General features: G+C 40.4%; 1 protein-coding gene across 2 annotated transcripts; it reads left to right on the top strand.

Moving 5' to 3' along the window:
• The first annotated feature begins 2908 nt into the window (after positions 1-2908).
• CCNC (cyclin C) lies at positions 2909-23269 on the top strand. 2 transcript variants are annotated; one of them, XM_034765991.1, is made up of 12 exons: positions 2909-3065; positions 4846-4952; positions 8474-8558; positions 8798-8867; positions 10396-10447; positions 12704-12759; positions 15979-16014; positions 18092-18183; positions 19769-19836; positions 20253-20332; positions 21172-21290; positions 22003-23269. In XM_034765991.1, the coding sequence occupies exons 1-12, from the start codon at positions 3034-3036 to the stop codon at positions 22055-22057; spliced, it is 852 nt and encodes a 283-aa protein (XP_034621882.1). In that variant the 5' UTR covers positions 2909-3033; the 3' UTR covers positions 22058-23269. The 2 variants fall into 2 exon arrangements, with proteins under 2 accessions (XP_034621882.1, XP_034621883.1); XM_034765992.1 differs by lacking the exon at positions 15979-16014.
• The last annotated feature ends 151 nt before the right edge of the window (positions 23270-23420 follow it).

Below are 23420 nucleotides of genomic sequence, written 5' to 3' on the forward strand. Positions count from 1 at the left end.
GAATCTGAAAGAAGAAAGCCACTTCTCACATCTATAGATCACTGTCCAGATATCTTGATATTGGAGGCTAGCTAGAAAGCTAATTATTATTCTTATTTGTTTTTAATAGCATCCACAATGGGCTATGTGCATCACAGTCACAGAAGTAAACATGGTGTCTACTCTGAATATTTTATATAATAGAAATTATTATTAACTATTATTATTGCTGTCACTCCTAGGAACCTCAGTCAAGGAACAGGGTCCCATTAAGCAAGGCACTATGCAGGCAAATAAAAAAGGCAATTGCCATCTTGAAGCAGAGCTCTATGTGGCTCAACAGCTTGTATCTCTTACCAACAGAAGTTGATCTATTAAAGACATTATCTCATCTTCCTTGTCTCTCTAATATCCTGGGACCCCACAGGGCTACAATAACACTTTATAACTCCTGTCCTGTCAGACACTAGGTGTCAGATGGTTGTAACAGGTGGGCTAGAGAGACAACTAGGGTGAGAGGAGGCAGGAAGGGATGACGAGGTAAGAAAATGAACAGAACTTGGCAGCAAAATACAAGTCCTTGCTTGCCATTTGTGGTAGATAGATAGATAAACCAATTGCAACGAGAAAGTGAATGTCTGCATTCAGGTACATAAAAGGTTGTTATAAGGAGGAAGGCAAAAAATGGTTCTCCTTAACCTCCGAGGATAGGACAAGAAGCAATGGGCTGAAATTGCAGCAAGGGTGGTTTAGGTTGGACATTAGGAAAAACTTCCTAACTGTTGTCAGGGTGGTTAAGCACTGGAATAAATTGCCTATGGAGGTTGTGGAATCTCCATCATTGGGATTTTTAAGAGCAGGTTGGACAAACACCTGTCAAGGATGCTCTAGATCAGTGGTTCCCAAACTTTAACAGCCCGCGAACCCCGTTCACTAAATTGTGAAATCTCGTGAACCCTCTCCTAAAAATGAATATTTTCAGGGATTTAAGTTTAAATTTCCTCAGTGTGATGGATGCGCTTGCTTTGCTCTGTATAGCTCTTGGAAGTCTGGAACCACTGGAGAAAGATAAAATCTCAGGTCTGATTCAGCATCCGGCACCACTCTCCCTGCGGTTCGGGCTACTGGCTCCCCTGCTGACGGGGCAGGGCTCGGTCTGTCTGCCCTGCAATCGGGTCCCACCTGCTGCCTCCAATGCCCAGGGTCCTCTGACCACCATTAGTGACATTTTTCTGGTGAACCCCCTGAAAGATTCTGGGAACCCCCAGGGGTTCATGAACCCTGCTTTGGGAACCACTGCTCTGGATAATCGTTAGTCCTGCCATGAGTGCAGGGGACTGGACTAGATGACCTCTCGAGGTAGGGTGACTAGACATTCCGATATTATCGGGACAGTCCCGATTTTAAGACATTTGTCTTTGTCCCGATATCGGGGACAGCTCACCGCACGCACCTGAAGTCCTGGGGCTGGTGGCACTTCTTGGTGGGGCAGCTCCTGGCGCCCTCCCACCGGCAGGAGCCTGCAGTGCAGCCCCTAGGCACACAGGCAGAGGGGGTCTCCGTGTGCTGCACCGGCTTCCTCCTGCCCAATCAGAGCTGCGGGGCAGGGCTTGCAGGTGCCAGCAGCAGGCAGAGAGCCCTCCGCCCCAACCCTAGGAGCCAGAGGGACCTGCTGGATGTTTCCTGGGAGCCGCCTCAGGTAAGCACCGCCGTGACTCCCCACCTTGCCCCCCAGCAGGTCCCTCTGGCTGTTAGGGTCAGGGTGGGGGGTAGGGGGCTCTCTGAACGCTGCCTGCTCCTGCAAGCCCTACTCCATGGTTCCGGCAGCTCCCATTGGTGCTTTTCCCGGCCAATGGGAACCATGGAGCTCGTGCTTGTGGTGGGCGTAGCACATGGACACCCCTTGGCCGCCCCTGATCCTAGGAGCCAGAGGGACCTGCCATATCCTTCCCAGGAGCAGCCGCCCCAGGTAGGCACTGCTGGGACCCCCCACCCCAGGCAAGTCCCTCTGGCTGTTAGGGTGGGAGGGGGTAGAGGGCTCTGCCGGCTGCTCCCACCTGCAAGCCCTGCTCCGTGGCTCCGACAGCTCCCATTGGCACTTTTCCCGGCCAACGGGAGCGACGGAGCTTCCACTTGTGGCGGGCGCCGTGGAGAGTCTGGAGACCCCCCTTGCCGCTCTGACCTTAGGAGCCAGAGACCTCTCAGCAGGGCTGGTGAGTGTGGCCAGGGAAGGGGGAAGGGTGTGATGGTGTGAGTGCCTGGGAGGTGCGTGGTGGGCGCTGAGCAGTGGGGGAGGTTTTTGTGTTTTGGGATGCTAGGCAGTGGGGGAGATCTGTTTGTGTCAGGGCACTGGGGGTCTGTGTGGGGCATTATTTAGTTGTGGTAGGGCTGTGGGGAAGGGCACAGGGAGGGAGGAGAACTCTGTGCCTGGGGTTCTGTGTGGGACGCTGGACAGCTGTGGCTCTCCCCCCACGCTCGCTCAATGTGTCCTGATATTTCACTCTTGTGGTCTGGTCACACTATCTCGAGGTCCCTTCCAGTCCTACGATTCCATTCGGATGGCTACAGGGAATATTTTCCTTAGCCCATCTATGTCTGCTCTCAGACATCAGTGGGATACAAAGTGCAGCAGAGAGCAGGGAAAAGCCGCTGTCCCCGGTGCAAGGTGCTGCCCCAGCACGCAGCGCCCCACAGGCACCCCCGAGCCCGCCCAGCTGTGTGCACAAGGGTTCCTGGGGGTACATTTCTGCTCCCGCCCTTCAGCCGCTCCCGCCTTCCCAGCGCACCCGGCCTGGCCCTCGTCAGCAGCAGCCTGACCCAGACGCGCCCCCGGCCAGCCCAGCTCTCGCTTCCCCCGCCCGGCGGCGCGGTGGTTTCCGGGCGGAACCCGCCTGCGCGGGAACTGGCGCGCTCGGCAGTGTGCGCTGCCGGTCGGCGGAGCGAGGACACCACCGGGCTCCTGCCGCCGCCGCCTCCTTCCTCCTCCTGCTGCCGGGTTGAGCGGCGGGGTCGTCGGCAGCGTGACACAAAGCGGTCGGCTCCGGTGTCCTCTTCATGGCAGGGAACTTCTGGCAGAGCTCGCACTAGTGAGTGGCCCCCGCCCGGCCCGGGCTGCCTGGGGAGGAGGGGTGGCGCTGGGGCTCAGTGTTGGGGGGTGATGCGTGCAGGGGCTTGGGCAAGGCTGAGCGCAGCTGTCCGTGTGGCCAGGGTGCATCTGGGAGAGTTGGGCTTGGGCTAGGGGTTGTGGAGACACAACAGTGTGACCTCGGGCTTTTAAATCCAGCCAGACGCTCTTTAACCCGGTCCTTTGCCCAGTCACTTCAGTTTGCTCCCCCCTGTCCCCCCCCCTTGTTTCCACCACATTATTTGTTTAAAGTGAAGGCCATAGAAAACTTATTAAACTTGTGTGGAAAGATGTAAGGTGGGGGTAGGGGAGCGCTTTACTCGATTTGGACAATGCCAATAATTTATGAATAATAATTAAAATACCTGTTCGTTCCTCCCCCTCCCTCCCCCCCCCCCGGGTTTTGACACCTCCAAATTGTGGGCCAGAGAATGTGTTCTGGAAGACTGAATTTTTTTTAAACAGACAAAACAAAATTAAAAAATAAGAACATTTTCAAAGCAGTTGAGAAGGAAATCTAGAGCATGAAATTAAGACTGGTGACAGAAGGAAGAATAGTGTGATGGGAGGAAAATATCTTTTAGCAAAATCAGGGATGTGACCATATAAAATAGGGTTCATAAGGGACTTATGATAGATGATTCATTGCTAATTATAATGACTGAAATGGAAATATTTATAAACAAAAATAAACATGTTTTAGTAGTTAGAGCATATTGGTATCTCAATATTTAAAACAGCTGATCAGTTTCTCTGGCCTAGTAGCAATTTTCATGACACCTGCAGTTTAGCCATTTCCTTTCTCTTCTATTTTGTTCCTTGCTCACTTGGCTACCCTCATTATAATAATGGGGAATGTTCATGTACACACAAACTATTTACCAGTAAATCCCCAACTTTCCATCCCATTCCAGTGTATGTATACATAGGTGAACTTTCCATATTTATACATAGGATAAGCATGCAAAACTCATGACTGGACAAGCTCAAGAAGTATGATTATACGTAGGAAGTGGAAGTGGTTCTGTTAGACTCACACAGGTTAAGCATATGTGCAAATATTTGTATGAAGCATTTGAGTAATCCCAATTGAAGTAGTCAGATTAAAAATGTTGGCAACTAATTAAAAAAGGTAACTGTAGCATCAGTCAGTGGAAGGCCAATGTTTTAAACATTTTTTTTTAAGCAGTTGTATATTGGGGTTGCAGAAGAAAAGTCACAAATGCTCTAGGAATGGCTGTGTAAATACTCCCTTCATGTCTAATAATAATCTGCACCAAGGAGAAAGAGAGAGAGGAATTGAAAAGCCTTTCCTGGAAGGAAAGGCCCCTTGAACTAAATATGTAAGGTAGCCAAGAAGAACTGATAGAGTATCTCATTATTATACAAGAATGAAGAATGCAGATCAGTCTAGATTTGAGTATACCGAATTTTAAAAAGCATATTTGATAAAAATATAGAATAAAACATATGAATAACTGACAATTTATCAGTTTTATAAACATTTCAGCAACAATATTAAAAGAAATCCTCTTACTTTTTGTGAGTATTTTTCTAAAAGCCTGACTTTAATGACCCTAATGAATATTAATTTCACAAGCGTGCCTCTAGTATTGCAAGACTTTATTAAAGGGAACTGTCACCCTTTTTGGTCCCCAAATGTAATCTGCAATCTAGTTGTGCTAGAGACACTATATAATGTTTGTGCATAGTTTTTAAAAATTGCTTTCCCCCCCGCTTAGTTTACAATGGATTTTGGATAAACAGGATTTGTTGAAGGAACGCCAAAAGGACTTGAAATTTCTGACAGAAGAAGAATATTGGAAACTGCAGATATTCTTTACTAATGGTAAAATGGTTTTATTTTTAGCTTAGCTGTTTAACCCATACTGTATTTACCATGTCTGAATTCACGTTTCAGTTGCTTAGAATATCTCATTAACATCTTATATACATTCTCTCAATCTGTTTAACATGTAACTTTAAGTAATCTTTTATATATTATTCAGATTAGCTGTATTCTTAGTTGTATAAGGGGGTTGTATAAGATAAACTAGCTGCATATGTATTTCTCAGTTATGTTATGAAATTTCAATAGGCTTCCTCCTTATTTTCAGGAGGTTTCTGTAAAGACAAAAGGAGGGAGGGCAAAAAAAAGAAGTAAATTTATATGTAGAGGTTTAACGGTTAGAATGTGGAGTTATTTAGGGCTTGATCCTGCAAGGTGCTGAACACTCTGGCCCTGACATTTAGGCACCGGAATAGTCCTGCTGGAGCAATGAGATAACTTTAAAAATCTGAGTAATGTAGGTGTTGCTGTACTCAGCACTGCAATGCTTAAGTCTCATTTTTAGAAGTGATTTAGGGCACATCCACACTGCAGAAAAAAAAAATGTAGCAGTGAGTCTCAGACCCAAGTCAACCGATTTGGGCTTGTGCTATGGGGCTGACAGTAAGTAGCAGTGTCGATGTTCCCACTCAGGTTGGAGCCCAGGCTCTGAGATCCACCCCTGTCACCAAGTCAGTTGACCCAGGCTCTGAGGCTCGCTGCTGCAGAGTTCCCCTCCCCACTCCACCCCACTCCCAGTGTTAATGTACCCTAAGTCACTTTTGAAAATGAAACTAGGCTCCTAAATCAGTTAGGCATTGCAATGCTGAGCACAGCAATGCCTAAATAGCTTTAAAAATCTGCGCTTAAGTGCTTTGTGTCATAAGGATCGAAACATTTAAGTATCTTGCAGGACCAAACCCTAAGGGAGAAAAGACTCTTAAACTAGCACTTTGTGCAAAGTGCGATTTAAATACTCTCTCGAAACCATCCTGTAAAGTAGGTGACATAGTATTTTCTCAGTTGTCTGGGAGGAGAAACCGAGGCAGAAAGGTTAGTGACTTTTTTGAGGGCACTTACAGAGTTCACTCTAGTTTGCCATCCCCCACTTCTATGCTCAGATGCATTTCTCTTTGGTATAGCTATTCTTATTTACAATTACCAAGTTTAAAGTACTCTGCAAAATCTGATCACAAATAATTAGGCTGTATTAACACTTATATATAGTACAAAATAACTGAGTGAGTACTCGTGTTTATCTAATGGATTAACTATCCTAAAGTTCCTTGAGGACAAAGTAAAATAATATTCTGATTTTGTAATGCAACAAGATTTAAAAGGATACTGATAAATTAACAATCACATATTTCCTTATTTATGTTACTCAGATTACTTTAGATTTATGAACACTAAAATATTTTAAAAATCTAACTTTTTCCATTGATGTTGCTTTTAGTTCTTCACTCCTCTTGGACAAAGAAAACAGCAGACTAGTTAGTTTAATGTTCTGGTGAAGATTACCAGCTGATTAAATGAATGACACAGTCACTTGTTTTGTTACATACTTTTTAAGTTAGGTTTTTTTAATCAGCTCTTACCATTGTCCAAAGAAGGACGTTTGTGACCACTCTCATTTGTAAGATTGTGGATGTTTACTAGAATTTATGCTCCCCTTGGAGTAGACTAGTTTCCTTTTCTGGTTTTTCATGCACTAGCACAAAAGCTATGTTTGGGTTACAAGCTATTAAGAAAAATATTTCAACTTTAAACAGAAATGTTTTCATTTTTAAATCAAGTTTTTGAAATGGTTGTGAAAATACTTGTTAGTATTAGATTTTTGTGAAACACTGGAGCTAAACAACCTAATAATTTTATTTAAAATACTTCATTTGAAAGCTTCCATTTATAAGGTCTCTTTAGGCACTTATCAGTTAACTTTTTTTTTTTTCCTTTTCTAAATCTCACTTGATTTCTCTCTCTGGTCACAGATGGCCCAACCATTCCCTCCTGCAGAAAAAACGCATGGAAAGGGAAAATGAACTTGTAAAATTCTGTGTGGTTTACTGTGTGGGTTTTTCTGATGCATCATCCCCAGTGTGAGGACAGCAGCATATAGTCAGATCAGGAGACACAATACTGTAATTGTGCAAATGTCCCAAGATTCATGGGGAAGCTTGTGGATATTGAGGCATTTGTGCAGAGACATTTCATGTTGCAGTTTGGCCCCTTCCCTGGCAGCATTGCTTATTTATGAGTCTTGATGCCATTGGCAGCCTGGCCTTAGCTGTGCAGTATGTGGGCTCTCTCCCTGAAGGGGTGAGGAGGTCACAAGTCAGAGATAAGGACTTAGTCTTGCTTCGAGCAATGTTAACACATGACATAATTTTTTTCTCTGGAAAATCTGCTGGGTGGCCAAGGAATAAGGCTATTAAGAGTGACTTTCTCTCAGGTTCATCCCACCTCCAGCCAGCCATGCCCCCAGTAACTTCACATGACTCAACTGGGAGGCGTTTGTGTCCTTGAATGTGGGGAGAGAGCTTCTGTTGTCTGTGGGAGACAGCGGACAATGGTGCATGAGCAAACTAGACAATTACAAGTGCTTATATGGTTCTAATACAGTGTAAGATTCTGGCAATTTTTAATAATTTAAACTGCTTGCTTTCCCCATCTAATATACCACTGTCTGGTTTTTGTTGTACATACTTCAAATATATTATGTGTAAACTAAATGACATAACTTGAGACCTCTGTATAAAAGGCACAATACTGATATGGCATTGCCATGCTCAAACTAACAGCAGAGGGGGAAATACAGGAAAAATAGCATGTAACAAAATGTAATGTTTCATTCCATCATTCTCTAATCCCACCTCTGCTCTGTATCCCAGACTGATGCATCTAATGTGCTTGGCACCTTTCCTTTGCCTGGAAGGCCAAATGAGTTACCTGCACAGCTGACACCAGGGCTGCTTCTTGGCCAACTGGCAGAGAACACTTGTGATGGAGCAGCTGACTACTTCCTCTGGTCTCCCACCCCCTTTCCCTAGATTAAACATGTCACTTCTCCAACACCTGCTGCCTCTGCCAAATCCAGTGACCATGTTTATGTTGGCAGCTTTATTCAATTTACAATGTGTTTAAAAGTCATAGGTTTTAATTTAAAACATTTGAATTTAAAACATTTTAGACTGTAAAGTGGACACCCACATTTTACCCAGTGGAGGGCTGTGTAGTATGTGGTCAGCTTCCCAAGGGACATGCATAATTTGTACATAATGGAGCAAATAGTCATCCTCATCTTTAAGAAAAGGTCCAGGCCACATACACCACTGGCTGCAGCATGCATCCACTGCTATCAAAATGGCCTGCTGAAACATGGTCTCTGTGGAGCCAAATCTCTGAATTAAAAATGATGGCTGTCTGACCACACTTTAGAACGCTTTCAATTCAGTTTCTCCCATGGGCCCCACACAGAGTGCCCAATAAATGGTACCAAATCATATTAAAACGCAACTTAAATATTTTGTTCATTTTTTTTTAAGTCATCCAGGCTTTAGGTGAACATCTTAAATTAAGACAACAAGTTATTGCCACTGCTACAGTCTACTTCAAGAGATTCTATGCCAGGTAGGACTGTTTACTATGATGGTACAAGAATAAAGCGTTTGTTAGGCAGATTTTGATAGCCCTTTAAAAGTGCAATAATAAAATAAAAATACCATTTTTGTTTGTGAATGGTGTAAAGCTTTTATGTCGATAATGTTAACTTAAACGGTTTTTACTTTTCCAAAGGAAGTGTGATGCTCTTGATAGATTAATCTTTCTACATGTGTAAAATGACATATAATTTTGTTATAACATTTCAGATATTCCCTAAAAAGTATAGATCCAGTATTAATGGCTCCTACGTGTGTGTTTTTGGCATCCAAAGTAGAGGTATGATGTATTATAATTTTCTAATGTAAAAGTATATGATATATCGTGGAGATGAAACATTTAGGGTTCTTAAGGTATTTTTTGTTGTTTCCATGATTTGGGGGTTCAGACCTCTTTTTCTATGGATTTCAATATTGCTTTAGCATCAGAGAGAAAAGACCCAATAGCTGCTATTAAGTAGTACTTCACCTTTCACAATGTTGCCTGAGTTACTGACCTGTCTTCTCAACCCTAAAGGATCTTGGAGACTTTGACAGAGTGTTTAGATGATATTTTAATGTAGTTATTTATATATCTTAAATTGTGCTGCTGTTCCGTAAAATCTCCATTTTTATGTGGTTCAGTTTTGTCTTTTATGTCTAGAAACTGGTTAAAAGTTTACTCCAATTTTCAAATATAACTGATATATACAGTGAAAAACACAGTGGAATGGGAAGGGATCTTCAAAATTTACCACACTTGTTTTTTTAATTTCAAAAGTGTGCGTAGTTGGATGGCAAAGGATATTGGTAAGGAGAAACAAATCTTTCCAGCTGAAGCTCCCTGACTTGAGTATGGCTAGGGTCAGCAATGCCTGAGATTTGTTATAATCTAGAGGCTGTCCATGGCCCTGTGTGAAATAAAATGGCCTGAGGTAATTCTTTGATAGGTGTCCGCACCACCAGAAAATATACCTGCAACTGACCGGTTTGTACTGTGCCCATACAAGGGAATTTTACACACACACAAAATCTGCTGATGTTACACCTGGTTCAGCTGAACCCTTGTTAGCACTAGTGGAAGTTTTGGTGTAGATGAAGCTTTGGCAGCATCCTGTGTGTGTGCAATTTCTTTTTATCATTGTGGTAATTTAATCTGCTGAAAATGGCAGACAGAAATAATAGATACACAGTTTTAATTTACACTGTATAGAAAACACTGAGTGCCACCAAAGCCTTGTCTATACTTGGACTCCCACTGGTGTTAAGAGGGCAGCTGAACTGGTGTTCGCACTGGTGGGAATTTTTCTGTAAAATTACCTGATGTAAATAAGGCCCTGTCTTCTCGGCTAATACTGCCAACAATAATGCATGGAGACTGAGTTACCCTTGAAACATTAGCAGTGGCTTTCTAGAACAGGGTTTCCTCTCAAACAAGATTGAGATATATTGGTAGTGGGATGTTGGAGCTTGCAGTATGACTGCCTATTCTGTATGGGTACTGTAAATAAATTCAGTTTTGGGAATCTGACATTTCTGAGTATTAAATGTTTGTTTCTATTAATTTTTAATGAGAACAGTGGAGTAATTATTAAATGAAAAAGTAACCTCTGTAGTGGTGTAGCTTTACTTAAATAATTAACTCATTCTGATCACCTAAACAGAAATTTCATAGGGAAGAAAATATTTAGTTAAAATACAATGTAAAAAAAAAAACCTCTAGGAAGAAAGCCCAATGCTTTTAAACTGATTAAATAGTGTGATCAAATGATATTTCAGCTAGTTCAATACTAACTGGGTCACCTCATTTACCGCTCTTCTTTGCTCAGGAATTTGGTGTGGTCTCAAACACAAGGTTGATTTCTGCTGCTACTTCTGTATGTAAGTGTAAATGATGTATTTGTTATACTATATTAAGGAGGCTATTTTCAGGGGAGAGATGTTCACTTTGTTAAGAAATAGTTTCTTATCAAATCATGAGGGATTTTTAACCTTGCTGCATAAGGGCAATTCATTTACATCATCTGTGCTTTTAGGGGAAAAGACACCTGTTTTAAGTGTGTATGTGGAAGAAAAGATCCTTTCTGTGTACCATTCTACACTGGTATCAGTTCTGGTGGGAACCTATCAGTCAAATCATAACTGAAAATAAGGCGCCATGATGATTATCCTAAATAAAGAAACCCTGAAAATCAGCTCTAGATTTCAATTCAAGCAACGGTGTAAATCAGAACTGTTGGGCTTTATTTGTCCTTTTTATCATGATTAGCTTCCGTAGAACTACTGCTCTGTGTGAGATTTTGTTTTCATTTTAAAAATAAAAGATCTTCAGATTAGAATCCTAAAGTTTGTAGAATCCTATATTTTGACATTTGGAAAAAGACTAAGGTTGTATATGATATGATCTTGTAAGTACTGACTTAAGTTAATGGGAAAAATATTTATGTAGAATTCTGTGACTAGAAATACATCAGTACTGCAGTTAGTAGTAGGTTTGCCATTTTACATTAAAATCTTATCAAGAATGCAGATTTGTGTGATAACTTTATGCATCAATGAGGAAAGCAGATATGTATTGGATAAACATACAGGAGTCTAAATTTGATGTTAGTTTGCAGGAATCTTGCTTTTTTTAGAAATTCCCCTGCATCAGAATCCCATAGAGAAATGTCCTCTGTAGTGCTCTAAAAACAGAATACTCCACTGCACTTGGGAGCACACATTGAGTGTGAGGACAATGCATAGGTGGCTTTTTTTTTTTTATCATCACTTTTGTATGTCTGTCTTCTGCCTGTGCCTCCGTTAGCAAAGCTTCTTCAGCAGCACAGGTTCAGCTGGTTGGTAGAGGACTTTGGAGAGGAGGGGAAAAAAGAATGAGTGGAAGAAATAGGAGATGCATAAAAGGAAACTAACAAAAAGGAAGACCTGCTAGTTAATTGAGGCAGTTTGGTCCTTTGCACGTTGTGCAGTGGCTAGAAGCACCGAGGAGGCAGTGTACACTTCTCCTTGGGGAGAAGGCACCTTAAATAGATCTCTAGCAACCTCTTCACTCTACCCCTGCAGTTGAGTGCAGGAAGAGCTCAATGGAGAGGTGGCTCCAGCATGCTTTGAAAATCATATCTTTTCCCCACAACTCTTCCAAAAAATTGGGATTCTTTTACCCCGACTTGCCTGAAAAACTGTGGTGAGGAGACCTTTTCTGCTCAACTTCAGAGTCAATTAAAGAGCCATGATGAAAGGACTGTCCACTGATGGTGAACTGTAGTCTTGCTTCTGTTTGACACAGAACAGTAAAATTGACCTGCAACCGAGTCTATTCCTAAAACTTGGCTTGGTCATGCTATAGTCTCCTCCACTTCTAATGCTGTTTTCCTTTGAGGTAGTAGTATACACAGGGTTCTCTTTTTAAAATTATTATAGAATTGTATTGTTTACATTAGTTTTTGGCTTCTTTGCATTGTATGTTGTTTCTGGTGTAAATTAAAAACAAGTAAATGAAGTTGTAGTAGTTTTCTGAATAAATAGTCCACATAATCATTGAGCAGTTCATTATTGTTTTTAATCTATCGAACAACTCAGAATTAAAATTACTCTCTTAATTTGAAATAACTAAAATTTCCATCTAGTGGCGTGATCCTGCAGACAAAATTCATATAAAAGCATATGGAATATGCATACATACCTAAGGACTTCAGGTTCAATCCTTTAGTTGTTCAGAGGGCTAGATCCTCGTCCCATTGATGTCAATGGTGTAGTGACTTCAGCCAGAATCAAGCCCTAAATTACTCTCTCTCAGTATTACAGGGAACACTGTCTGCTCAGAAAATGTTAAATGTTGTCCATTGTGTCCAGAGGGGGAGCTTCTAAAATAGCTTTAAAAATGCATAATCTGACAGAACTGACAGTCTTTATTCAAATAATACTTCACCTTTCAGGAAGTAAACAACTGAGTTATACAATTGAGTTAATTCTCCTTTTCCAAGTAGGATTGTTCTTTATGTGTAGCAGTAGATGGTTAGCGGTCAAATAAGAGGGTTTGAGGCTCTACATACTGATGAACTAATAGAAATAAGTAAAGAAGAATATTTGATTTAATTTTGTCATTATTTTTAATATATCTATCTCTTTTTACTACAGTGAAAACTAGGTTTTCTTATGCCTTTCCGAAGGAGTTTCCTTATAGGATGAATCATGTAAGTATGATATAACTTTAACAAATAAATACATAGACAAGCATGTGTGAGCAGGAATAAATTGTATGTTCTTCTTCGAATGCTTGCTCATGTCCATTCAACTTAGGTGTGTATGCTTGCCACATGCACCGGTGCTGGAAGTTTTTCCCTCAGCAGTATCTGGATACTGCTGAGGGAAGAACTTCCAGCACCGGTGCATGTGGCAAGCACACACACCTAAGTTGAAAGGGCATGAGCAACACATCTTGAAGAACACCAGTTATGGAAAAGGTAACTGTCTTTTCTTACAGGTGGAACAGCTCTGTATCATTAATAGGGTTCTACCAAATTCAAGGCCATGAAAAGCGCGTCACGGACCGTGAAATCTGGTCTTTTGTGTGCTTTTACCCTCTATTATACAGGTTTCATGGGAAAGACCAGCATTTTTCAAATTGGGGGTCCTGACCCAAAGGGGCATTGCAGGGGGGTCGCAAGGTTATTTTAGGGAGGTTGTGGTATTGCCACCCTTACTTCTGCACTCCCTTCAGAACTGGGTGGCCAGAGAGTGGCAGTTGTTGACTGGGTGCCCAGCTCTGAAGGCGGCGCCCTCACCCCAGCAGCAGCGCAGAAGTCAGGGTGGCAATACCATACCATTCCACCCTGACTTCTGCTCTGCTGCCTTCAGAGCTGGGTGGCCAGAGAGTGGTGGCTGCTTACTGTGGGCGCAGCTCTGCAGATAGCAGTGCAGAAGTAAGGATGGCACTACCATACCACAACTTCTGCGCTGCTGCTGGTGGTGGCTCTGCCTTCAGAGCTGGGCTCTCACTGAACAGCCACCGCTCTCCAGCTGCCCAGCTCTGAAGGCAGCGCTGCCGCCAGCAGCAATGCAGAAATAGGGGTAGCAGTACCGCAACCCCCCCCCCCACACACACAAAAACCTTGCCTCCCCCCCCTTCAACTCCTTTTTGGGTCAGGACCCCAACAATTGCAACACTGTGAAATTTCAGATTTCAATAGCTGAAATCATTAAATTTAAATTTTTTGAAATCCTATGACCGTGAAATTGACCAAAATGGACCATGAATTTGGTAGGACCTTAGTCATTAATTTAGTGACCTGACTTGTGCCATTCTGGCTCTGCATGAATATTTAGCTCCTTTGCCTTCTTATTTAATTCATATGGCTATAACACTGTGACTGTTTTATAAATTTAATACATTGTACTATTTTGTAATAAGAGGCAATTAAATCTCAATTTGGGGCCCAACTGAGCAAAAATTGCACCAGGCAATTCTTTGGAAACAAGTTTTTTTTCAAGTCTTCCATGGAAAAATAAGTCTTCTTCTTTGCTAAACAATTTCTCAGCAATATTAGTTTCACTGTTATTTCAAAGTATTCACAATTAACACAATTGGATTGGTTGTAGGGAAATTTTCTTTGGGTAACCCACATCCATGCTCGCAGTTTCTTTATGAAAGAGTTATTTGTTGTATCACCTACTTTCCTTAAATTAGTAGAAAGAAATATTATAAAGGGAATAGAGAAATAAAGTGGGACTGAATAAAATAGCAGTAATTATACAGCAGTTGGTTACCAAGTACACTGCTCCAGGGTAGATCAATTCCAGTTCCTGGGATACTCAGCAGGCCTACACATGGGAACAGTTGGCTCATGTTAAGGGTTTTTTATTTTTGTCCCCGATATTTAATCTGTAGTAAAAATCTGTCCATTTTTCTACAACTCTTACTTAGAGTTAAGAAATTTCCAAGTGTTTTGAAGGCAAGATCTTTGGTAATGCAGCCTCACAATGATGAGGGGATTGGTGCAGATTTTATTAATGTAATATATTTTTTTCAAATTTACTTCTTTTTAGCTTGTACTATTATATTCCCAAAGGCCAAGCATGTCTCCATACACTCTTGGTAACTGTGATATATGATAAGATACTACTAAATTCTAATCTCAATATATTTTTTTCATTTTCATTTGTACGGTTCTCCAAAAGAGCTGGCCAGCCCAATTTTATTAAATTAAATTAAATTAATGGAGATATCCCATCTCCTAGAACTGGAAGGGACCTTGAAAGGTCATCGAGTCCAGCCCCCTGCCTTCACTAGCAGGACCAAGTACTGATTTTGCCCCAGATCCCTAAGTGGCCCCCTCAAGGATTTAATTCTTCTTTAAATCTTGATATAGATCCCTGGGGCAATGCTGTGCTGCTATTTTAGGGTCAAACTCAAAGCCACATAAAAGTATAATATTGAACAGCACTGCTATTCTGGTTCTTGTTGATTCAGCATTCAGTTTATAGAACTGTATGATACATCAAGGTGCGGTTACATGGAACCGATACCACAGGAAACTTCAGCATACCCAATCTCTTAATAGATACCTCTGAAATTACTTATTGGTAATGAAATATGTGATTGGAGGCTGGTAATTGAAATTCCTACTCGCCACATAAGTGTATTAGAAATGTTAAATGTCTTCTAGTTTAGTGTAACACAGTTAATGCCATCATTGTAGTTCATAGACTTTCTTAATATACAGGAAAATATTGCTTGCTTTAACTGAACAAATGCAGTCTAGTCCTCTTCTTGTGGTGCTAAACCATCATCCTGAGTCTTGAATATGAGATATCTTGTCTTGATGGCTATAATTTGACAGAATATTTTAGTAACATTTTATACTCTAATATCCTATGCATCTGTCAATATGCCAGATATCCCTTCCATTTCATTTCAGTCTTTGCTGTAACAGTAGAGAAACTAAACCTACAAAGGCGCAAATGCCCTCAACTGTTTTTAACCTCCAATGAAGTTGGGGGCACTCAACCCCTTGAAAGATCCGGCCCCACATGAACAAAGCAGCATAAGTACTGTAAATGAAATAGTCTACAGAACATATTCATATAACAGTTAAATGAAAAGACTTACGTACATAGCAGTGACAGAAAAAAAACTGTCCTTAGAAGTGGAGTGGTTATTAAAATGACGAGACAGTTGACTAACTAAAGATGTTTTCTGTTGAGATATTTCTTAATTGGTTTGTAGTATTTCTATAAAAGAAATTTTGGAATTGGTGAAAGCTCTTGGGAATGATTGGGGTTTCTTGTGCAATTCGTAGTATATGGAAATGCTTATATGTAGAAAAATGTATTGGTCTGGATACTGATTAACCCTTTACTCTCTTTCCTGTTATGAGAAAATTGTTGCTTAATTATATTTTAATTCTTTGCAGATATTAGAATGTGAATTCTATCTTTTAGAATTAATGGTAGGTATCTTTCTTTCTCTTACTACCACATTAGTTTATTTTTACCTAGCAAGAATGTTCTGGATTCTGCACATACGGAATAATATGTATGGAGCTGCCATTTGTTTTTTCAACCTGAGTTTCATTGTTGAGGTTCTTATTGTCCCCTTTTCTCAATTAACTTGTGTTTTCGAATATATGGAGGTTAGCGACCCCTTGTATTTAGGTTGCCTACCATTTTGCACTGTAAAGATTCTAGTGATCATTTTTGAAAAACTCGAATACAGTACTTCCATTATGTGCAGAAGGACTCTGAAATTTAACAGGCTAAAGACCATAGGGTCAAAAATGGAGATGTATCTTTTGTACCAAGAAATTCTGTTCAGGTTTGGCAGAGAGAAACTTTTGAAAGTCACTATTTTCCTTTCAGCGAAACTTTGGCAGCATGCCAAAATAATAACTGAATGTGAACATTCAAATTTTCACAGTTCAAATCTGAAGATAAATTCATTAATATTTGTGAAGCATTCAGATATTAGAATGATTAGTGCTCTAGAAAATACCACAAGGAAATTAATAATTCGGTATTCATTGCAGGGGTTGGATGGTGTCCTTTTAAGACAGGGCCACACGTTGATAATGAAGATAAAAATAAATATTGAACATCTGCCTCATTCCCTGAACATTGTCCATCTTGTGCACTGAATGAGGCCGAGGTCCTGTGGAACAGTACAATCACATAGTTAAATATTTAGTGTTCAAATAGTATGTGATCATGTAACTAGAGACTGTAGTATGATGCAGTGCAGGAGGCTGAATTAAGGTTGCATGGGGAACCTAAAATCTGACATTTCCTAACTTTTAAATGCCTAACTCTACAACCTAAATAATGTTATTTTAACATAGGTTTTTAAATATGTAATTGTATACATTTGTAATGTTGCCACTACCTGTATCCAGTACTATAAAGCACTTAAATGTACCAAATACAGGTGTGCAGTTCTTGGAATTGCCCAAATACTAAATAATTTATTTAGTGTCTACATCTTCAGAGCATCACACCAATATTTAGTTAACTTGACTCTTTGTTAGGGTTGTTGTTGGGATTATCTTAATTTTTATAGTGGAGGAAGTGAAACGGAGGCAGGGAGGTTAAGTGACTTGTCCCAGGCTGCAGAGGGAGTCATCTCAGATAACTAGACTACACTTCACATAACTAGTACCAGAAAGAGGAGCCTTTTTAAATGCATGATAAGGATATAAAACATAAGTTAATTTTTGTAAATATGGAAGAACAAATAGTTGAAGGTACTGCAGCAACAAAATGTCCCAAATTCCCTGTATTTGACTTTCGGTGTTTTTGTAAAAGGAGTAATATTTCTTTTGTTGAGAAAGAGGTGTTTTGAATATCGGTGTCCTGTGCTGTGCTTAGGAACAGTCTCTGATCTTGATAATTAATCAGACATCAATTGCAACTGACTTTATTTACAGAAAGTTACTTTTTGTGACAATTAACATTTCCCCCCTGAAACAATGTACAGGTAATATTTGATTTCAGCTTTGTGTGTAGCGCACATTCACTGACACAGCCCTCCAGGGTTGCATACCTAGAACTAACTATTGTTGGGAGGTGAGGGGGGGGTCTTTGTTCTTCCTTGTACACTCCAACCTTAAGAGTAAGGAAGAAAATTCAGAGCTGTGTAGACTTCTAAAACCAGTGTCAGTTATTCTGGCAAGCTTCTCATGTATGGTATTATTTAGTGACAGACTGTTTTCTGGCAGCGTTTTGAATTTTCAGTTGGGAATTACGGGTTTGTAGGCAAATAAGGTTTCAGTGTGCTGCAGATGTGGCACTTTGCCTCTCTAAGGGAAAAGAAAAGGACATTGACAGACTGGCAATCAGTCTATATAATGGTATTTTAGGAGAGTGCTTCCCTCATTATCCCAGAATTAGGGTGTCATGATGCTAAAATATATGAAACTGAAAGGGAAAATAAAGGAAAAAAAACGATTGTTAAATCAATATTTATAATGCAAACTGATGACAGTGTATTCTCTATTATAATTATAATTTGATTTTTTTTAAACTTGTTTCTAGGATTGCTGTTTGATAGTGTATCATCCTTATAGACCTTTGCTCCAATATGTGCAGGATATGGGCCAAGAAGACATGCTGCTACCCCTCGCATGGTAATGAAGACAAAGGTTAATACTAGTGCATCCTTTCAGTAGGAAAGCTAACTTGAAAAAATAAAAAACTTCAGAGATGGTCAAGTACAAGTTGGTTTGGCCAGGTCTAAACCCAAAGTGGCAGCAATTTATTGATGTAAATGTGTCTACATAGGGGCTGACAATGGTGTAACTATTCTGTTTTTAAACTGATTTTAAACTTGTGTGTAGACCAGAACTAGTAGCACAGTGCCTGCCCTGCTAAATAATGAACATTGAATAGAGATGCTCTTTCCCTGCTAATGTGAGAGCTTTTTGTTGTACCTTGTCATAGTAGAACATCAGAAGTAGTATACAGTTGATCTGTTCTTTTAGATCAGTGATTTTCAAACTTTTTAGGCTGCGTACCCCTTTCCAAATAATGTCGTCTACACAAAGTGCCCCCATCTGAGATACACACATAGAATCTGCCTATGTGTGGGTGGGTGGGTCAAGGGCAGAAATCTGGAATGGCACTCCATTTAGCAATAGCTTCTAGAGTATTTCCAACTGAGGTGTGTGCACCCCCATCCCACACACACAGAGGCCTGGAGGAACATTCAGGGGGGTGAGTAATGATGCCAGGTGGCTTGGGCCAGCCCTGTGCGGTGGTGCTCAGGGAGGGAATGCCACCTCCACCCCTGCCTCACCTCAGCAGGCCACCCACCTGTCTGGGTTGGGGGTGGGGATGCACCTAAAAATGGTAACTCAAAAGCGGGGCTCAACTCCTTGCAACTTCCCCCTGCCCCAGACACGCTGGGTGGCCCGCTGAGATGAGTCAAGGGTGGAGGTGGCACTCCCTCCTCAAGCCCATCCATGAGGCGCTGGCCCAAGTCGCCTGGTGTTGCCACTCGCTCTCCCCGAGAACTTTCCTCAGTGTCCCCCATTAGGGGTACGAGCCCCATAGTTTGAAAACTTCCGTATTAAATAAAAGGCATTGTGCACCATTACAGGATTTTTCTCGCATACCCCCTGATGAGAGCTTGCGTACCCCTAGAGATATGCATACCCCAGTTTGAAAACCACTGTTTGTTAATCTAAAGCTTTGTTTTTAAAATAAAAATAAAAATATGCAATAAAAAATTTAGCCTATGCCACTCTGGACTGTCTAGTAGAAGCCAAGAGCTCCTGAATTATAACTTAAACTCAGACATGGACTCCCTCTGTAGCTTTTTTGCCCTTGTTTCCTCCTCCATAAAATGAGCATTATAATACTTCACAGGAGAGCTGTGAGGATTGGTTGATGTTAACAATTTTATGATGAATCTTCAAAACACTTTGCAAAGCAACATTTTATTAGGAAGCAAAATATACTTCTAAGTAGTGCTTAGAAGCAAACCATTACTATGGTCACCTGGGAATGAATCAAAAGGTTCAAGATGAGAAGTGTGTGTACATGGATACAGATATTCATGATTTCCCCCACCTTTATTTCTGAGTGCCTTAATGTAAAAAAAAAAAAAAAAGTCCTCCTAACTTTTAAAATAAAAACGGATGGTAACTTCTGAAGTAAAATGAGAATAAAGGTGAACAACAGGGTGTTTATCTACTACTTTTGTTTGCACAGGAGGATAGTGAATGACACATATAGAACCGATCTTTGTCTACTGTACCCTCCCTTCATGATAGCCCTAGGTAGGTAACAAGTTCAACTATTTCACTGTATCTGAATGGTTTCATCTTGCATAGTGTTCCATGAATGGACATTTCTTAGCAAATCCACTGTATTAAAGAATGTTGATTTGTTACCCCCACCATCTCCTTCAATTAGCACCTCAGATGTTATTGACCGTGCAGTCATATGGCTTGAAACTCTAGCAAGAAACCGGAATGCTTGATTCCTAGCTTAATCCTTGAAAACTATGACTTGGAAGTGTTGTAGAATAGACAGTGGTAAAGGGAGGCAGAAACACTCAGAATTATAAAGAAGGAAATAATAGTAGAAAACGTATTCTGAAAATTATTTTCATTTACAAACATCTGTTCTTGTTACAATAAACAAACTAATCTTTGTTCAGTAGACATATCTCTACACTTATTTTACTTTGCAGCTTGCCTACATGTGGCCTGTGTTGTCCAGCAGAAGGATGCAAGGCAGTGGTTTGCTGAGTTGTCTGTTGATATGGAGAAGGTATTTTTTTTTTCTTTCTTGATACATACTGACCAGAAAGATATGTCACTAATATTATAAATTGATATTTTGCATGCCTATCATTTAGATCAGGGATTGGTAACCTTTGGCACATGGCCCGCCAGGGTAAGCCCCTGGCGGGCCGGGCTGGTATGTTTACCTGCCGCGTCCGCAGGTTCGGCCGATCGCGGCTCCCACTGGCTGCGGTTTGCCGCTCCAGGCCAATGGGGGCTGTGGGAAGTGGCGGCCAGCACATCCCTCCGCCTGCGCCGCTTCCCGCAGCCCCCATTGGCCTGAAGCGGCAAACCATGGGGGAGGAGGAGGATGCTACTGCCTATCCTGGTTACCAGCTGCTAAATAGCCTTAAAAGAAGCTAAAAATACATTCCTAATACTATTTTTCCATGTAACAGGTGGGATGTTCAGTTTTTGATGGGGAGAAAAAAACGTGGTTTGCGTAATTCTGAATGGGAGGCAAAGTGGCCCAAGAGAGACTGTTTGCAGTATCATAGAAATGCAGGACTGGAAGGGATCTCGAAACATCAAGTCCTGCCCTCTGTGCCTGAGGCAGGACCAAGTGAATCTAGACCATCTCTGACAAGTGTTAGGATGTAATTTACCTTAAGGAAAAGCTTTAGAACCCCTGAGCTAGACCAAGATGCTCTCAGCTATCTGTGGAAATAGTTAAGATTGCTAAATTGTTGAGACTGATGTGAAAGCCACTCTGATATAGAGAAAGCATCATACTTACATTTTTGGTTGGTTGGTGGCTACACATTTGTATAGGTAGTGATGAACACAGAACCACTACAGTATCTGATCTCAAATCTCTCTAATTAGATTTTGGAAATAATCAGGGTCATTCTAAAACTGTACGAACAGTGGAAGAACTTTGATGAGAGGAAAGAAATGGCTTCTATTCTTAGTAAGATGCCTAAACCGAAACCACCTCCAAACAGGTACTATAATGTTTTTAATTTTCTTTTTTCATACCACTTCATATATTGTACAAATGTCTTAAACTAGACACTTCCTCTTAAAACACAAGCGAATATTTCATTGGGGCATAGTAAATATGTTTACAGTGCAGATCTTTCCATGATAGACTCATTCCTATTTATTAGTTTGGGAGCCACGAAGAAGAGTTGCTTCTGATTGATAAGAGAGTAGTTTCTAACATTTTTTTAATGTTAGATATTCTCATTAAATTTATTTAAAAACAGTGAATTTTTATTTTAAAAAAACTTGCTTGTGTAGGTACTGTGATTGGGTGTTGTATAAATTGACAATCTGCACATGCAAATCAACACTAAGGTGCAAATATGTGAGCTTAATTATGGTAACTGCAGAGGTAAATTGGATGCGCAATTGGACATGGTGTTTTTGCATGTGCAGTTTTGAAAATCAGGTCCTTCAAGTGCTGGTTGTTTTGCATGCTTTCTAGTGGAATTAATTTATGTAGACCTAGTTATTAAAACAGTGAGTTTTTAATTGCATAGAGTTGGGAGAGGCAAAAAAAAATGCTTTGAATTTTGTGTCTAAAGATTCTTCATTTCAAGAGGCTTTTAGTGCTTCATCTTCTAGTGCACAATAGTTCTTCCTTTCTTAAAAGCTAGCAATGTAACTAATATACATTTTGTATCTGAAATATGTATTTCTCCCTCCAAACAGTGAAGGAGAACAGGGTCCAAATGGAAGTCAGAATTCCAGCTATAACCAGTCTTAAGACATTCCAAAGAACTTTATTATGGACCACTTTGGATCAAGACATACTGGGAACTTAATTGTGTTCATGAAATGGACAGAAGGTTTTAATAATGTCTTTGACAAAGAACTTGAAGAATAAATGGCTTGTTTCTATCAAGCATGTTGAAAGCTTTTTCTTTAAAACTGCATGAACCCCTGTAACACTGGAACAACCGTATTAGCAAGATTTCTCAATGTAAGGCATTCAAAAGTTTTGAACAGAGCTTCAAAAGATTCACACATCCACTTCAGTATTAACAGCTGAATACTGTTTTGTTTGTTTGCTTTCAGAAAAATGTAGATTGTCATTAAAGTGAAGATTATTTTTTAAACTACAGTAACGAAGCTTGTTGATTGTAACCATATTAATAACCCTGTGTCTTATCATTTTGTTTGTTACTGAAGGAGGACAGTTAAATCTTGTCGTTTACCTAGTTTGTTTTATAGCTAAGAAATATTATAAAAAAACCACAACTAATCTTTCAGAAACAAAGGCTGCAAAAACCTGTAAAAAATGTTGAGTTTCAATGAAAACAGTGCAGGAAAGAAATTAAGTTCCTCTTCTGGACTGAAGTGATGCTGTTTTACTCAGTACATGTAGCTTGGATATTTTTCCACAAAACCTAGTAGCCCAGCTTACCAGAAAAGTGCAATATGTATAGTGGACATTTGAAAAGAACCTCAATTTTCTTCACCCTTTCACATATTAGGAATTTTAAAAAGTTTATAAATTATGTGCAAGTACTATACTGTGCAATCCTCAAATGTTTTAGAAGCACATAGCAATATTATCCAGATATGATTATCTTTTTTATTGTGGATTTTTTTGGTACAAAAAGTTATATACTGTTAGTCTGCCTTCATGTTATGAATTTGATATTTTGTAGAAGTTTACTGAAAGGAACAAGCTTCATCTTGGCTGTTTTAAAATGTGTCTAAGAGTAGCTCTTAAGAATTACTGCAATGGGATTCTTTTGTTACCTACTTCCTGGACAAAACAAGTTTCCTTCAACCCACCGGTTGTAGCCTACATTCCTGAGTCATGCAGAACCTCCCACACAAGTCAGGATTTGGCCCTGAAGATTTTAATGTTTTGTCCCCCTTGCCTAACACCTTGTGTACTATTTAATTCTCAACTGAAAATGCTGATTTGCTCACAAATAAAAGCTGAATGATAAAAACTGAAGTCCAATACCTTTTGTCCAATCTAATTTTTTTCCAAAGCATAGTAACACATTACACAGGTCTAAAATATAGACAATAAGTGCTTGAAAAACCTAGCCCGATGGACCTTGTTAATTCTAAAACTTGACCATTTAAAAACCACCTTACTTTTTTGTAGT

The sequence above is a fragment of the Trachemys scripta genome, chromosome 3, assembly GCF_013100865.1.
Source record: "Trachemys scripta elegans isolate TJP31775 chromosome 3, CAS_Tse_1.0, whole genome shotgun sequence".
NCBI lineage: Eukaryota > Metazoa > Chordata > Testudines > Emydidae > Trachemys > Trachemys scripta.